This window comes from Phlebotomus papatasi, chromosome 2, assembly GCF_024763615.1.
Source record: "Phlebotomus papatasi isolate M1 chromosome 2, Ppap_2.1, whole genome shotgun sequence".
Classification (NCBI taxonomy): domain Eukaryota; kingdom Metazoa; phylum Arthropoda; class Insecta; order Diptera; family Psychodidae; genus Phlebotomus; species Phlebotomus papatasi.
In genome coordinates, this window is record NC_077223.1 from 106,559,353 (window position 1) to 106,577,386 (window position 18,034).

The window sequence follows — 18,034 nt, forward strand, 5'->3', positions numbered from 1 at the left end:
CAAATGGAAACGTCATTGTTTTCATGATATATACAGTACTAAATTACTATATTTATAAATTTTCTATACCTCAGTTTCATTATTTAGTTAATTTTATTATTCATATTCATTTACATATTCACAAATTTTAATTTGTTAATTTCTCAGATTAATTAAAAGTGTACCTTTTCACCATAGAATTTTTAATCGATCGACCATGTTTTCCAATGAAAAACGCAATAAAGTGATTGTTGTTTATTCGTTTTGTTTAACATTTATTTCATATTTCTGGCTAATTTTAGTTAAATTAAATGATAATCTTTATTGTTAATAGTACGTGAAGTTTTAAAATGAAATAATTACCTATTTCGTGAACAAAAAGGATTTTTCTGAAGTGTCTGCAAATTCTTCAGTAGGAAACCCCGGAAATATAATTTTTTTGGAGAGGTTTTCTTATTGTTTTAAATGGGAAAGGAGAAAAGACCAGGAATAAGAACAAATTCTGCACTCAAGAGCAACTCAACAAGGTTTTGGAAGCCTTTCGTTGCGGTTTCACTTACACTGTTTGTCTCCAATTAGAAACTTTCCCTTGTCTCCATTTGGATTAATATGTATCCAATAGAAGCATTTTACACTCGCGTATTTTTCTTGAATTTAAGAAGTTTTCAAATTATATCTAATGAATTTTCACTAAACAGTAACATTCTAGAAGAGTTAAGGAGCAAATTTATATAATTCTCTGGCAATCGTTGTGAATTAGAGTCCCCATGTTTCCTGGAAGATCTATATTATTATCGTCTATAGTAACACAAGACCAGAGTCTCCTGTATATCTGTATAGTCACTATTGTTCTCCTTCAGGTAATAAATCTCACAACGTACATTCACGGATTTGCTTCAGCCATTTTTGCATAAGTTTGCTTCGAAATTGACGACCCCTCATATTAATTTTGCAAAGGTTTTCTGATTAGTTTTAGTACGAAATGGAACTATATAGGGTAAGTGTACCAAATTTCGGCATAGTTGCATGCAAGCGCCAAAGTCTCAAGTTTTAAATGTAATATTTTAAATACAAATTCATATTTTTATTCCTTCTTCTGAAAGAGTGTTGTTTGGAACCTTGTAAAGAGTTCACTGTCTTTATTTACTCTAAAATCATTCATAATATATTTTAAAATGAATAAAAATATAGACATAGCTTTGGTGCCCTATTTCGGCCACCTTCATTCTCATAGTTCCTTGCCCTTCGGGAATTCTTACAATATCTTTTTCACGTCATCTCGTTTGTCGAAGTTACATTTTTTGTTATACTTTTGCATTGTATAATCTCTAGAGTATGTAAAAACTAAAAGTTCATGGAAATTCGAGGAAAAAAAAAGGTGGCCGAAATTGCAAGCTGGCCGGAATTTGGCACACTTACCCTGTCATTTTCAGAGAATAGCATTCTATTTGCGTTCTAAATTTTTAGATTTTAGGTCAATATACTGAGGCAATAGGTTGTTTCAAGGTGATTTTGGATTATCACCCAATGTATGTTCCAGCATTGAAGGGAATTGCAGAAGCACATTTCTCACTTGGGAATGTTTTAATGAGACAGCGTAGATTAGGATCTATGCGAGATCAGCTGCAGAAAGCTGCCTTTTATGCAACACGTGCATGTGAATTGAAATCTGTGTGTTGCCATTGGGCTCTTTTGGGCAATATTTTGCTCAGGGTGGCCAATCTGCCCAGAAATTTGGCCTCTATTGATGTTAGGAGTTACTTGTATTCACCTGATAACACTGATGATGTTATTTGTGTGAATGGTGATGAGATCTTTGAGGTGTCAAGCAGGTGTTTCTTGCGGGCACTCAAAGAGAATGCCGAAGATGGGCTATTGTGGTACAATCTTGCTGTATGTCTGTATTTGAGAGGATGCAGAATATCTGATAAGATGCTGAAGCAAGAGTATCTTCGCAAAGCAATGTTGTATGTGAAACAATCTATTGCACTAAAGTCCAATCGTTGGCAGAATTGGAATATGCTTGGTGCAATATCTGTGAAATTGGGCAATGTGTGTCAAGCGTTGCATTGTTTTGTAAAGGCATTGCGTCTCAACAAGACATCAGCAATGGCTTGGTGCAATTTGGGACTGATGTACCTCAATGAAGGTGAAAAGTGGCTAAAGTATCACGTTGATGATGGTGAAAGTCAAGAAGCTGTGCTCGAAGAACTGAGAAATTTGTCTATTGTTGCCCTTCGATCGGCTAATAAGGCTTTTGGTCGATCTCAGCAGTCCAATCATGAGTACCTCAATGCTTGGATTGGTCAGGCCATTACGGCTGAGAGATTGGAGAAGATGGAATCAGCAATGGATTTATTCAGGCATTGCACTCAGCTGGAATATCACGTTGAAGCTGCAATGGGATATTCCCGTTTTGTCTGCTCCCTTGTCAATGATCCTGAGAAACTCAAAGAAGGGAGATACCAATACTACATCCAGAGCATGTTTGCTCTGCCACGAGCTCATGATTCAATCACATGGTCCATTGCGGATCAAGGCGAAAATGCAAGTGCAGTTGCACTTTGCCTCCAGGGATGCCTATCCTACAAATCCAAACTCTACCATGCAGCTTCAGAAGCCTTCGAAAAAGCCCTTAAAATTGCAAAGACACCTCATGACAGCGATTTAATAGCCTGCAACTTGGGTTATTGCAAAATAAAACAGAATAAATTCAATGAAGCTATTGATGCTTTTGAGAAAGTCCAGAAAACAACATTTAGATCATTTTTTGGATTAGCTTTCTCATACTACAAAGGTACTTTACACATTTTTTCCCCAATAAATCAACATTTTAATATTTCATTTTCAATTAAAACATTTATTGAATTACAGAAGAACAATTTGAGAAATCATACGCAGTGTATGAAAATCTTTTGCAATTGGAGACATTGAGTGCTTTGGAACAGGGTACAATTCTCATAGCGATGTCTTCAATGATTTATGTCCGTCACAATGAAGATGACACAAAATATGTGCTGTATCAATTGTAAGTAAATAACTTTTGATTTATTTGTTGTAGAATCGTCGCAATACGGTGAAATATGTGTATGATACATTGAGAAGTGATTGAAAGACTTGAAGTGTTAAGGGATAGATATGCCCTGCTGTTATTTTAAGAGGTCGCTGAGTTCTCAGCATCAGCAAAAGTAATTTCTTTTTGGTATCTTGACTCATCTCGTACCATGGGGAAAAGTAAATGGTTTGAGCAACGTCTAGGCTCTGTAAAAAAAAACAAATAGGCTATCAAATGTCTTTTATAAAGAAGTGGGAAAGTATTGTTGCTCTGTGAAATGCTCGAAGTCCCAAGACAGAGCTCTCCTTGAATAACATTCCGGAAATGTTAATGTTACCCTGACTACCCTGCAGTATTGATCCAAAATCGGTGTTAATATTATGCATTTTAGGTGTATTAGAGGTTAAAGTTACCCTTTTTCATGTTAATTTTACCCTAAAAAGGTTAAAATTGAGCTGAATTGAATTTGTTGTGATGTTTAAAAGAAGAAGAAGAGTGCGACAGAATGAGATAGATATATACAAAGCGTGTGAGAAAGAGAGAGGTGCGAATTTCGACTTAATGAACTTTTCCCGATCTAAAAGGTGTGTGATAGCCATAATGCATCAACCAACCACACCTTTTAGATCGCCAAAATTTTATGAAATCAAAATTCGCGTCAAACTTTTTCAAACTCAAAATTGGACTGAACTAAATTTAATTTGGTGTGACCTTAAGGGCAGAAAGAGATGTGAATTTTGTCTTTATGAAATTTTCCTGATCAAAATATTAATATTATAAAACCTTTAAAGTCGAACCAAAAAATCCAAAATAATTCATAATGGCCCCGACCGCCCCGGCACATCTTTTAGATCAGGAAAATTTTATAAAATCAAAATTCACATCTTTTTCTTTTTCAAACGTTTCGTAAATGTCTATCTCATTTTTCGGCATTCCAAATTAAATTGAACCGAATTTAATTTGTTATGACGTTCAAAAGTGACTAATCCAAAAGGCATGTTGAAGGTACTACTGATAAAAAAAATCGCTTTTTTTTACTGATCAAAATAGGTTATTTTGTTGTTTTTTGCTTCACTAAAATTGATTTTTTGTTTTCAAAATTGGAATTTTCTATTGACCAAAATTGATTTTTTACTGACCATATTTGAAATTTTAATAGCTAAATCTGTTTTTGTTTTTGGCTCTGGTACAACTGCATCACCAAAATTTCATGAAATCAAAATTCATATCTGATGCTTAAACGTTTTTGTGTCATTCTTTCCCACTCTTCTTCTTCTTTATTTAAACATCATCAGTTTAATCATGAGATAACCATATGCAAAACACGTGAGAAAGAAATTGATCCGAAATTCGACTTCGTGAAATTTTCTTGATCTAAAAGGTGTGCCCGAAGCATTATGTTTCGGGCACACCTTTTAGCTCGGTCTAATTTCATGAAATCAAAATTCACATCCCTTCTTTCTCAAACGTTTTGCATATGTATATCTTATTTTTCTGCACTCCAAATTCAGTTGAGCTACCTATTTAATTTGTCATGGTTCCGGCACTCCTTTTAGATCAGGAACATTTCATGAAGTCTAAATTCGAATCCCTTTCTTTCTCAAAAGATTTGCATAAGTCTATCTCAGTCCTTCACACTCAAAATTGGACTGAACTGAATTTATTTTGGTGTGATGTTCAAAAGAAGAAGAAGAGTGCGAAAAAGTAGGATAGACATATGCGAAGTTTTTAAGAAAGAAAGGGATGTGAATTTCGATTACAGTAGACTCTCGCTCAATCGGCTCTTTTTCAATCGGGCGAAAAATGTTGTTGGCTATTTTCACGTTTAATTTTGATGCAAATTTACTCAAATTCGCTCTAGTTTCCCTTATTTTATCGTCATTCTTTATAATCGAGTGCTTTTTGTGTAATTTACAATGACTTTGACGCCCAAATCCCTTGATAATTTGGATGACATTTTGCCCCAAATGCCCGATTGAGAGAGAGTCTACTGTACATGAAATTTCCCTGATCTCCAAGGTGTGCCAGAGCCATTTAAGAAATAAAGTATTGCATACAATTTTGGGCTAAAAGATATGTTTTTTCTAAAAGAAATTAGGTAAAGTTGAAGGTCAAAGTAAAGTTTTACCTTGAAGAATTCAATTTTGCAGGTTCGAAGGGGGGTCATAAAAGACCAAAAATTTATATCTCTTATCGTTTGACTTCTAATCAGGTAACTAAGTTGAAAAATTTTTGGTTTGTATATATTGCTCTGTCTTTGAGTTCGGGCAATAAAATGACATCTTCCTTACCTCAACCCATAGCTCGTTTGCATTCCAATAGAGACTAAATAATTGAGTCATTATCAGGAGAATATAGAGACATGCCATGATTATTTGGGGAAGGAGTTTGACAATATTGAGTACGAATAACAGAGCACAGAGTAGTAAGACAAAGAATACAAGTTCAATTAGGCAAATATAAGTGACAATGTTATTGATCTCTTCGACAAAATCAATTAAGACTTTGTGATATTCCAGAGCATTGTGCAATTTTTGCGTAATTGATTCTTCAGTGTCATTAGGGCGTTTAAGATTATTAATTTTATGTTTGAGGATTTTCACGAGAACAACAGCAAACATACAAAAAGATGTGAAAAGGTTGGAAAAGGGAATGTAAAGGGATGCCCCAGGTGCAGTGACAAGTATCTGAAATTCATGAGAGTTTATTAATAGAAAAACAAAGAGATTATTGTTAAATCTTTTCATGTTACCTCGTAGATGTATAATATTTCGTAAAGAGGACTCTTCATGTACTCAATACCTGGAACATGAATACCATAGGGGAGGTCTACAAAGGAATATAATTTAAATTTAACAAAAATATTTTTAGGAAACTATTACACTATATGCAACAGTGATTTTTCTTTGGGTTCTCTAATGGTAATTTTCTTTTGCTTTACGAAGATGCTTATCAGTTTGATTTCAATCTGCTTTTATGCTCATAATTTTGGCAAAACCGTTTTGCCGGTTTTTTTTGGTACTCAAATGAACACAAGTGTGATTCTACTGAGGGACTCCAAGATGACGTCTAGATTTTTGGGGACGAGAGTACCCATAAAGTTTGAACAATTTTTTTGAAAATTTAAGAAAAAATTGTTTTTCGAATTTATGTAATCTGTAATTGTTAGTTATCATACTTATTGGCCCCGAGAGGTTTTTCCTTATTCTGGTCTAGAAATATCAAAAAAGTCACAATATCTGCAAGGAAGCAGAAAATCGAAAATTCACGATTTTTTACCAAAAATATCTAAGCTCGGGAGTGAATTGGTATCACGTGAAAATTATCCTAAATTTGGACATTCTTAAAGTTTGTAATCATCCAAAAGAATCGAATTTTTATCGATTCTAAGTAGTCTAAAAAAATTATTTTTCCCATGGGTACCCAGAGTCCTAAAGGAGACGAAAGAGTTAAGGAACCTTTCAAAGAGTCACTGTACGGGACCCTTAGATCATTCAATTGATCTTTTAAAGAAAGATCAATTTTACCTATTTGCTTTGATCAAATTGACTCAGGCAATGACCCTTTTAGAAGGATCCCAAATGACCTTTTTATTTTTACCAGTGAACTAAGCACTTAACTGACTGTCAGAATGCAGTGCAAAAATGATTTTCCTAGTGTCACAAAAATAGCATAAAATTGATTTTATTAACGTATGACACCTCCTACAGACGGTAAAAACAAATAGGGGAAAGTGCCCATGCTTGATACCATTGGAAGCTTCGTAATGACTAAATTTTCTATGTTTCACAATATATATGTAACTCATTGCAACTGTATTTTAAAAACTATGGAAAAATGGGTAGTTTTCAAAATATATTGCGGAGTCACGTTTATTGTGACTCGGTGTAATGTTTTGGGGGAAAATGAGGTCTACATAGGTGGGTAAAATGTTGTACAAAGCTGGAGCAAATCAGGAAGGGAATTCTGTATCGGTATGGGAATGTCATATGACTAACTTTGAATTCGTAAATGGGAAAATTAGAAAGAACTTATCAAAAATCCATCTTATATCAGTTACTAAAAGCTTCAGAGTTTCCTGCAATAATGGCTGGGATTTTTAATGTTGTCCTACTCTCGAATTTTCTATGAAAATTTCTCATATGACATTGTCATACTGTTGTAGAATTTCTCTTCAGTATCAGAATTCTGTAACGATATGACAATGTCATATGACAAATTTTTGAATTAAATTCGAGAGCAGGACAGCATTAATGTCCAGTGAACATCAAATGGCTGTTCCGAGGAGCCCTATCAAACGTTTAGTAACTGATATGAATCTGATTTTCGATTAATTTTTCCGAATTTTTCACATAAAAATTGTTTAAATTTGTCATATGACCTTGTCATTTCGTTACAAAAATTCCCCTTCAGGACAGCTTCGTAAAAATCGCCACTAAATTTTCATTTTCCCGTAGAGGTAAATCCGAGGATTTCGAGGAATTTTGTGAGGTTATCAACCTAATAAGTAAGAGATTTTTTTGACATAATGGTATATTGATATGGTTTGAGTGGCATTCAGTAAAAAAAAAACTTAAATCTTTGACGTCATTTTCCGTACGAAGCTGCACAATCTCCCCTTATAAGTGTTCGCTCTTTTTTACCGTGTTTATTATAATTTTTTTTGTAATTTTTTAACAATATTCGGGGTAAAAAGCAAGCCAACGATTGTCCTTGTAAATTTTTTTATACAATGAAGCATAGGGTGGAATTACCACTTCTAGCCAGTGCCCCACTTTTCGCCACTTATATTGAAATTGCTATTTTTCGCGATTTGTGAAATAAATGAGCCGCAAAGTTCTTTGTATTTTTACTGCTGCTACGTATAGAGTCGAAAAATAATAATTATTCGGAAAATTCGGTCACTTTGGGTTGTAATACGATAAAAAAGACACGGATTGACCTTACTGCTTTTCACTCCTATACTTTGTACTCGAAACGTTGAAAAGGAAAGTAAAGGAGTGAAAAGCAGTAAGGTCAATCTGTGTCTTTTTTATCGTATAATAATTATTCGTTTTGGATTAACGATTTTGAGCATTTTTTAGAGTAATATTTTTAGCAAGTGCATCGAATCCAATATTTCTTACCAAAATATAGTAAGTGTCATCAAATTTTCATCAAGCAAAAAATACCTTTTTGGATCAATAATTTGTCCATTGAATATTTAATTACACTAGTGGAATACATAAAATTTGTATTTAGTTAATTGATATTTCATTTTATATTATTTTTATGTAAAAATGAGACATGGCGAAAAGTGGTAATATTTTGGAATGATTTTACCATTTGTCGCCATCTCATTTCAATAGGCGACGGTAACTTCACTTCGCAGATTGTCAATTGTCGAATCTGCATTGTTTACTTTCTGCAATAGACCTATAATTTGATTTCTCAAAGAAGTGAACGTTTAAAGTGAGTAAAAATAAGGTGATCATGAGGGAAAAGAAATGCTAAATGTATTCTTTTTATAACATTGCCTAAAATGATTGAGTTTGGACCTTTTAAAGTGGGTGGCGAGAAGTGGTTACAAAACTGGCGAAAAGTGGTGAAAAGTGGAGACGAAGTGGTTATTTTTGCATTGTTAATAAAAATTACTAGTTTTTTAAATAGTCCAGCATTAAATTCTATGACTATTGTTTTCACGAATCAAAAGTCAATACATCTGAGTAGTTTTGTGTCAAATTTGAGTTATCTTGTAATAAGAGTTCAAAAGTTATAATAAAATTAATTCCTTTTTTTCCTAAACATGGCGAGAAGTAGTTACTCCACCCTACCGGCTCAAAAGCGATTTTTAATGAAAATGATAAGCATTTTCGTAACTCATTGGATTTTAAGCAGTAATAGAAAGAAAGAGAATGCGAACCTGAATACAAAGAAAAAAAGATACTAACCGATCATTCCAGCAAATACCGGATATATTAAGAAGCAAGTTCCAGTGGTCAAAGAAAGACAGAAATTTAAAACTGAAAATCGATGAGCACGAATTCCTGTTTCTTTGACCATGTTGCTAATATATTCATCTTTTGAATTTACCATAATATCATACAAATGCCCTACTTTTTCCATGAATTTCTCCATTTTATGCCGACTATTGATAATGATAATGGCTCGAATCTAAATTGGGGAAAAATGCAATGATTTTGTCGTAAATCAAGAAAATATCTAAACTACTGAGTTGGTTTACTTACGATTGCATTGAGGAATAGAAATGTAAAATATCCATTCAAGATTAGCTTGTCGAGCTCCTTGGTGTGAAAGAGGTAGGCAAATTGAAAGACATTTTGGAACATGTTAATGAACATGTAGAAATATCTTCGGGGTTTTGTAAAACGTGGTTCTAGTATCATTCCCATATGTTTCCAAATACTTATGCTGAATGCCATAAATGGCACTGTCTCAAAATACTTCTTCATTATCACAAATGCACTTTCTTCTCTGGGATATTCAACGGGGAATATTTCTTTTATTTCACCGTGATTTCTATTTATCCTTAAAAGGGAGCTAAGATCCATGAAAATAAATTATATGTAATTTCCCTTTCAGTCTCAAGCTACCAAACCCTCCAATTGAGGGATTTTACAGTGCATGTGCCTTGGGAATTATTCATAAAGATAACGAACTGGCTCAATTGGTGATACAAGAGCTCAATAAGGAGGAGATGAGTGAAAATAGTTGTCATCATATTGCTTTTCTCTCCTCCCAATATTACTTATTAATGGTTTGTTTTTATTAGTATTTGATTTAGTTTTTTTTTCTCGACGTAATATACATTAAATTTTTTTTTCGGTTACAAAAAAAGCATGGAAAGGATGTTGCAATGAAATATTTACTGGTACTCCTCCACAAATATCCACATCGAGCTAAATTACGGAATGTCTTGGCAGTATTCCTTTTGGAGAACTACTACGACTCACCGAAACATCTTCAATTTGCTAGTCGACTAGCTCAGAGTGTTTTGGTTATTCAATTTGGCCAAATAGATAGGTAATTTGCATAAAATCTCAAGGGGTAACTCATTTTGCGAAACCATTATCAAATGTCCGAGGAACACTTCACGGAGCCAGAGAAATCCAAATTTTGCATCGGAAAACTCTAAAATTGCATCATGAAGTCCGAGAAACCGAAGAATAGCATCGCGAAAACTTAGAAATTAAAATGTTGCAAGGCGAAATCCAAAAATTGTGTTACGAAACCTAAAAATTGCATTGCAAAACCAGATAGATACAAGAATGGCATGGCGAAAACTGAGAAATCCAAATTTTGCATCGGAGAGCTCAAAAAATTGCATCGCGAAACTCGAAAAACTCGAAAATTGCATGGTGTAGTCCGAGAAACCGAAGAATTGCATCGCGAAAACCGAGAATCCAAAAAATTGCTTGGCATAACCCTAAAATTGTATCAATGAAACCTAAAAAATGCATTGCAAAACAAAAGAGACCCAAGAATGGCATCGCGAAAACTGAGAAATACAATAATTGCATTGTGGAACTCGAAAATCCATTTTTTTTAATCGCGAAACCTAATTTTTTCATCACGAAACCCAAAAATTATATCCAAAAACCCAAGAACTGCATCGCGAAACCTAAAACCGCATCGCGAAACCTGAGAAACCCAGGAATTGTGTTGCGAAACTCGAGTAAAGCAAAAAATTGCATTGCAAAATCGAAGCAACTCAAAAATTGTATTGCGAAAACTGAGAAACCCAAAAATATGCATCATGGAACCCAAGAGACCCAAATTTTTCATCGCGAACATCAAGAATTGCATGGTGAAACCTAGGAATTGCATCCAGAAGCCCAAGAATCGCATTGCGAAACCTGAGAAATCCAAAAATTGCATTGTGGAACCCGAAAATCCAATTTTTTTTAAATCGCGAAACCTATTTTTTTCATCGCGAAACCCAAAAATTATATACAAAAACCCAAGAACTGCATCGCGAAACCTGAGAAACCCAAGAATTGTAATGTGAAACCTGAGAAATCCAGGATTGTGTTGCGAAACTCGAGAAATCCAAAAAAAAAATGCATCGCGAAAGCCAAGCAACTCAATAATTGCATTGCGAAAACTTGAGAAACCCGAAAATATGACTCACGGAACCCAAGAGACCCAAATTTTTCATCGCGAACCTCAGTAATTGCATAGTGAGACATAGGAATTGCATCCAGAAGCCCAAGAATCGCATTGCGAAACCTGAGAAACACAAAAATTGTATTGTGAAATCTGCGGAAACCAAAAATTGCATAGCAAAACCCAAAATTTGTATCGCGAAACCGAAGAATTGTATCGCGATTCCTGAATAACCCTAAAACTTGCATTGTGAAGATCGAAAACACAAAAATAGTATCGCGAAACCTAAGAATTGCATCGCAAAACTCGTGGAACCCAATAATTGCATCGAAAAACTTCGACAAACCCACGAATCGTTACGCGAAACCCGAGATATCCAAAAATTGTTTCGTGAAACCGTATAAATCCAAAGGATAATTGTCAAATCCAGTCCCGGAATCACCACGAACGGAACCTATATCAATGGATAGACATTGGTATAGATAACATCTTTTGTTCTGGGACCAATGTTCTAAATGGAGGAAAAGTTCTAGAACATAAAAATTATTTCTTAGAAGGAAGAATGTTCAAATGTATGGGCGTCATCTTTATCCAGAAATGAAAGTAGGCGTATTTAAGAATTAAAAAATTACCGAGACCCAGGACGATAAACGCTGGGGGTCCTTGTAAAAAAAACCTTTATTCTTAAGATAAATCGCTGTTTTGATAGTTAATTACGCAAGAACGGCTGAAGCGATCTTAATGAAATTCGGTATAGAATCAGTATATGACTTAAACTTTTTATCCATGCATATCACCCCCTCCCTCCACCCACGCTTCTGGTAGCCCCCATATAAAATGAGACCATTTTACCTTATAACTACTTTCTGGAAAAAACGTATAAAGCTGAAATTCGACATGGGAACAAAGCTTAGGGAAGACTCTTTAACTATGCATGCCACCACATCCCCCTCCCAAGCACCTGATAGTCCCAATATAATAATATAATTTTAAGGTTTTACTTACCAATTTTGATTTTTACTTACAAATTTTGACGTTTTATTTACCAATTTTAAGGTTTTACTTACCAATTTTTAATTTTTACTTATCAATTTTAAATTTTACTTACCAATTTTGACTTTTTACTTACCAATTTTGACGTTTTACTTACCAATTTTGAGGTTTTACTTACCAATTTTGATTTTTACTTACAAATTTTGACGTTTTACTTACCAATTTTGATTTTTACTTACAAATTTTTAATTTTTACTTATCAATTTTAAATTTTACTTACCAATTTTGACTTTTTACTTACCAATTTTGACGTTTTACTTACCAATTTTGACTTTTTACTTACCAATTTTGATTTTTACTTACAAATTTTGATGTTTTGCTTACCAATTTTGACGTTTTACTTACCAATTTTGACGTTTTACTTACCAATTTTGATTTTTACTTACCAATTTTGACGTTTTACTTACCAATTTTGACTTTTTACTTCCATTTTTGATGCGTTTACTTAACATTTTACCAAAATACTTAACATTCTGCTGCAGCCATCTTTTAATATTTTATCAGTAACTCACAAAATAAGAGCCATACTCTCGTTTGTGGCGATTCCGGGACCAGCGCATATATAGTTTTGACTATTCTCCTTTGCATTGCAAAACCCCAGAAACCCAAAAATTGTTTCGTTAAATCGAAAACCCGAAACCTTTGGCAGTAAAAATGGGAATGAGTTACCCCTTTGATAAAATCTTCCGTATTTGAACGATCACGATTGAAAAAAAATCTCTTTATTTAGCAATTGTCCACCAGACACTTGTGCCAAATGCCTGATGGTATCATATAAAGCATTGCACTTGCTGAAGGATGATACACAAAAGCTTCAACTACAGAAAGCTATTCATTTGAATCCGGCGTGCAGAGAGAATTGGAATTTGTTAAGTTCATTGGTAAACTCTGCGTAAAATGGTGAAGTAGGAATATGATACATTGGCCAAGGATTGAAACATTTGCAATGTAACTGGATAGATGTTTCCGGCAACAATTTGAAGAGGACGTGAAGACCTTATCATGACGATGAGGAGAAGTTTCTTGCACTTTTCGTTCATGTTGTACCATGGCATGTCATAAAGTGCTTCTCTGACTTTAAGACTCTGAAATTATGAATTTAATTTATGTTAATAAATTTATGGAAGTGAGATAAATAAAATAATGTCGCTCTTACTTCAACTGTAACTTCATTGGCACCCCAATAGAGTGTGAAAAGCTGTGTCATTATCAAGACGATGTAGAGGCATGAAAGGCAGATTTGTGGGAGTAGCTCTACGATATTTAGAACAAAAAGAAGAGCACATAGGAGCATGGTGAAGAAAATGATTTCGATGAAGCTGACACTGACTACAAGGGAATTGATATCATCAATAAGAACAATTAGAACCTGATGATATTTAATTGCAATTTTGAGTTTCTTCTCTGTCATTTTTTCATCTTGATCTTTTTCAGGATCCATCAAAATGTTCAATTTGTACCGGAGGATTTGCATAAGGGTATGGGCAAAGAGGAAAAAGGATATCACGAGATTTGAAAAAGGTATGTAGAGTGTAACACCCGGAGGAGTCGCCAATATCTCATACAAATACAACAATTTGTAAGTAAATCTATTTGATGTGTTTAAAAACGGAACATAAACTCCATAAGGAAGATCTGAAAGAGACTCACTATAATTAGATACCTTGTAAATTGAGAGAAATTTACTTAGCTACCTTGCATTCCAGTAAAAACGGGGTAAATAAGAAAACAGGCACCAGTTGTGAGGGACAAACAAACATTCATAATTGAAAACCTGTGAGCTTTTTTACCAACTTCTTGCAATAAATTCACCATATACTCGTCCCCAGTAGTTTCAATGAAATTATACAGCCTCACTAGTTTATGTATACAATCTTCATAGTCTTTTTGCCTCTTAAGAACAATAACAACTCTCATCTTAAATTAGAAAAAAAAATAATAGTAATATAATAAACATAAACATCTAACAAATTCTTAATTGTTACTAACAATGCAATTGAAATACCAAACCGTAAAATATCCATTTAAAATTAACTTATCCAGTTTTTCTTCCGTGAAAAGGTATGCAAATTGAGAAATATTGAGGGCGACATTAATTAACAAAAAGAAATATCGTTGATTTGAGTATTTGGTGGCAAAAAGAAATCCCATAAATTTCCAAACTTTAACACTAAATGCTACAAATGGAACTTCTTCCGCCGTTTTCATTGTACCGCCTATATTCTGTTAACAAAACTAATACACAAAATCGAATTGCAATTTCTGAAAGAGCTTTATAAACTACTTAGGGACATTATTGAAAAGTGTACAATTTTCTCTATAACTATAATTTACTTAATTACACGATTGCCTCTGAAACATTAAAATTTAAAGAAGTGAAATGAGAATTGGCAGCTGTCTATAATTTTAAACTTCCCATATTTTGCGATTTGTGAAGATACTCTTTATAATCCAATTGTCCATGTTTTCAGGAATATTAAAGTGAACCGAATATTTATCAGATATCACATTCAATACTTTAATTATTTCAGTGAATAAAAGCCGGACTTGGCCCACAAAAATTTAGCTGAAAAACTCTAAAATAGACTTAATAGAATAAATATGGTTCCTTATTAAAAATTATTTCTTTTCAATTAAATTTAATGAGAACTCATGGTATAATTGAAAGTAAAAAGGGGTGGCAAAGCATCCCAGCTTTACGGAATGCTCGAACTCGTAACTTAGACGCCATACCTCAAAAGTCTCAAAAGTACTTTCGCATCATTTATCAGATTGAATCACTCAAAAGATCGTCCAAAATAGCTTAAGAGTAATATAATTGAATTAAAAATTAGTTATCGGTTGTGAACCGGTTCATTACCGATTCAAAACCGATTGGAACTGGCTCAGTTTTGTCGGAAACTCCAATATCTTTCCAACGAGCTCAAACATTATACAATTCGGATGAGAAATACGCTCTTTAGAGCTTTTTTAGCCTTTGACCTTGAAAAACTCGTTATAGGAATGATTTAATTGGATTTTCGTATGAGGACGAAATGTCCGCCTGGACAACCTTTAAAACATATCCAAAAATGAAAAGAAATCGCACGACGCGTGGTATTGTATGTATGTGTTGCAGATTCAAATTCAAATTGATAGAATTGTAAGGGGCAGCCATTTTGTAGTTTTAGTACTGCCATGTAGGTGAAATCGTAGAGATGCCAGTTTTTGGTGGGAATTCGATCATGACGGACGAAAAATTTAGAAGTGATAATTTGCTGGAAATTTATAAGCTTTGTAAGTAAAAAACCAAGAGAAAATTAGACTATACGTTTCACAGAAGATTTATTTATAGGATTTATGACAGAGTTTCTGAAGGACGCCTACGAGGAAGATTTTGAACTAAAAGTTAGAAAATACCTATAAGTAGGAAACTAAAGGAAGATAGAATTAGAGGACTTAAAATGATTCTTTTTATAGGATAAACAAGGAAAGAAAGCCAGAATTGGGGAAGATTCTAAGAGGGCAAGATTTAAAGGCTCAGGTAAAATTTAAGGTTAGGTTTAGAAGCTCTCATGGCTGACCCTCATTTTTGTTTCAGCTCTTAAATCAGTGTCGATCGCCAATTCTAATAGTTTGATACGGTTATACTTGAAGAGAATAAAGAAATAATTTCCGATGGAAGAATTTGCCAAGAACAGTATGTTACCTGTATGTAAATGAATGAACGTTGTGAGAATGATTGTAATGCCTGCGTCACTTTGGATTGCTCTGAACTGTACCTGAATGTAAAGGAAGAATGCTGCGTGAATGTTCTGTCTCGGGCGTGAATTAGTGTGAATGATTTTGTTGTACCTGTAAGGTAATTGAGAGACAATTAAATGAGGCTCGAAGTGCCAATTCAACTCTTCCAGATGACGCCGACTTCTTGAACCAAAAAGACTATTTTAATTGCTGACTTCAACTTTTAATTTTTCTTCTAAATTGTTCACTGGATATTATACTAAATAAATTCACAATATTTGACAATAAAAAAGTTAGGATGGCTTGGATAATTATTGAAATCTAAAATAGAATTGAAAATTCTCGCGGTCGCGTGGTGATGGCTTGAAGATGATGTCGTAGAGAGAGAGATGGGGAAGACGATGGGAAATTGTTACGTCCGTGATGTGTGGAGTAGAAGGGGAAATATCCCAAAGATGTTTCTTTCACTTTCCGTATCGCGGCTCTGTTGTCGCATGAGCGATAACAACGCGCATTCGAGCAATCTAACAAGTACAAATATAACCTAATCTAGATCCGGAGCGGGACAATGTAAGGTTGTAAGGACACGAAGCCCTCGATAACAGTCGCGAGAAATGATCGCCTTAGTCACTATTTATTCCCCTAGAACCCTTGGCGTGCCTCCTAACGATCTATTCCTACTAACAAAGAAAATTTTCAGAAAGTTTTTAAACAGTAAGCCTGAAGGAACAAGGGTGAGAGGACGCCCGAGACAACGATAGAAGGATAGTTGATAGTGTGTCCTTAAACTTTAAACAGCTTGAGCTGCTAGCGCTAGAGTATTTGTATTACGATGCTATCACACTAGGATTTTTACATTTTAATTTTAAATTCAATTGAGCCAATTGAGCATTACAAGACTTCTAGAATTTACTTCAAAATTCTCGCAGTCAGGACACATTTTTCAAGAAATTTGCTCAATTTTAAATAGTGTCGCGAGATTTTTGATTGAGAATGACTCCGGAAAATGTGAGATAGTACTTTAAATGGGGAAATTAAAACACGGATTGACCTTTGAGCTTTTATCTCCTTTTATCTCCTTACTTTAAATGTCTTATAAGTCACTTATCTGTTATGCATAAGGATCCCCAAAGCCAGAAGAAAGATTTGTAGGGAAAGAGCTCATGAACCGATTCTTAAAAAGTCTTGTTGAAAATTTGTATGAGGTCATCTCGACTGGAGATTTCTTGATACAACAATATGCTTCGTATGACTTTGGAGGAAACTTAGTGAATTAGTTACGGTACTAAAGCTCAATTTCACTCAAATTTATCACTAAATCACTGTCTTTATCTTATTTTTTGGCCACAAATAATATTAATTATGAATAAATAAATTTAATAAGAACAATTTGGTTCAAAAGGTTCAAAAGGCTACTTGTTTAACTGCAATAAAATTGAAATTAATGAGCAATTTTAACATTTTAATTTGCTGAATTCAAATTTAATTGAGCAATATTATTTAAACTATTTTAGCATGTTTAAACGTGTTTTTGTAAACCAAGTATTGGCTTATATCAATAAATAAATGAAAATCTATCAAGATTTTTAATTCAAAATAACGCACAGAAACATTAATTTGAATTTACAAATTGAAAAAGTTATAGTGTGATAGCACCATTATACTTTCAAGACAATTTGGAGCTTGAATACACAGTAAAAAATGTGTAAAATTTTACTACTATAATAGTGTAAAATCAACCATTTTAGTTGTTTAATTTAAAAATGTTTAAAAAATGCACAACATTTTGATAATTTGTTGTCACATGATTGAAAATTACCACTATTATAGTTGAAAATTTTCAACAATGTTGTTTAATTTGAAGTAAAGTAAGTAAAAATTCAAAATTGATAAGTAAAAAAAATCAAATTGGCAAGTAAAAAAATCAAAAATGATAAGTAAAAAAATCCAAAATAATAAGTAAAAAAATAAAAAAAAAGTAAGTAGAAAAAACAAAAATGGTAAGTAAAAATGTCTAAAATGGTAAGTAGTAAATCTAAAATGGTAAGTAAAAAAATACAAAATTGGTAGGTAAAAAAATCAAAAATGTTAAAATGTTTCATAACGGAAAATTTTCTG

General features: G+C 33.5%; 4 protein-coding genes across 5 annotated transcripts in view; 2 read left to right on the plus strand and 2 right to left on the minus strand.

Moving 5' to 3' along the window:
* Positions 1-13,348, plus strand: part of LOC129800665 (tetratricopeptide repeat protein 37) — a 26,950-nt gene extending 13,602 nt beyond the window's left edge. Inside the window, exons 5-9 of the mRNA XM_055845232.1 lie at positions 1,447-2,776; positions 2,854-3,007; positions 9,617-9,791; positions 9,873-10,057; positions 12,924-13,348. Of these exons, the coding sequence (XP_055701207.1) occupies positions 1,447-2,776; positions 2,854-3,007; positions 9,617-9,791; positions 9,873-10,057; positions 12,924-13,089 (2,010 nt within the window). The 3' untranslated portion in view covers positions 13,090-13,348. The remainder of the gene's footprint in view (positions 1-1,446; positions 2,777-2,853; positions 3,008-9,616; positions 9,792-9,872; positions 10,058-12,923) is intronic.
* On the minus strand, positions 3,001-9,623 carry LOC129800681 (odorant receptor Or2-like). Its single transcript, XM_055845263.1, has 5 exons — positions 9,262-9,623; positions 8,965-9,187; positions 5,787-5,863; positions 5,326-5,721; positions 3,001-3,240 (listed from the first exon to the last, which is right to left on the minus strand). Exons 1-5 carry the CDS (start codon positions 9,583-9,585, stop codon positions 3,028-3,030), a joined length of 1,233 nt encoding a protein of 410 aa, XP_055701238.1. The 5' UTR covers positions 9,586-9,623; the 3' UTR covers positions 3,001-3,027.
* Positions 13,069-14,468, minus strand: LOC129800697 (odorant receptor Or2-like). The gene is made up of 4 exons (XM_055845288.1): positions 14,183-14,468; positions 13,888-14,110; positions 13,350-13,828; positions 13,069-13,278 (listed from the first exon to the last, which is right to left on the minus strand). The coding sequence occupies exons 1-4, from the start codon at positions 14,399-14,401 to the stop codon at positions 13,069-13,071; spliced, it is 1,131 nt and encodes a 376-aa protein (XP_055701263.1). The 5' UTR covers positions 14,402-14,468.
* Positions 13,645-18,034, plus strand: part of LOC129800664 (uncharacterized) — a 53,361-nt gene continuing 48,971 nt past the window's right edge. For both annotated transcript variants that reach the window (XM_055845230.1, XM_055845231.1), the window contains exon 1: positions 13,645-13,714. The gene's annotated coding sequence lies outside the window, so the exon portion shown is untranslated. The remainder of the gene's footprint in view (positions 13,715-18,034) is intronic.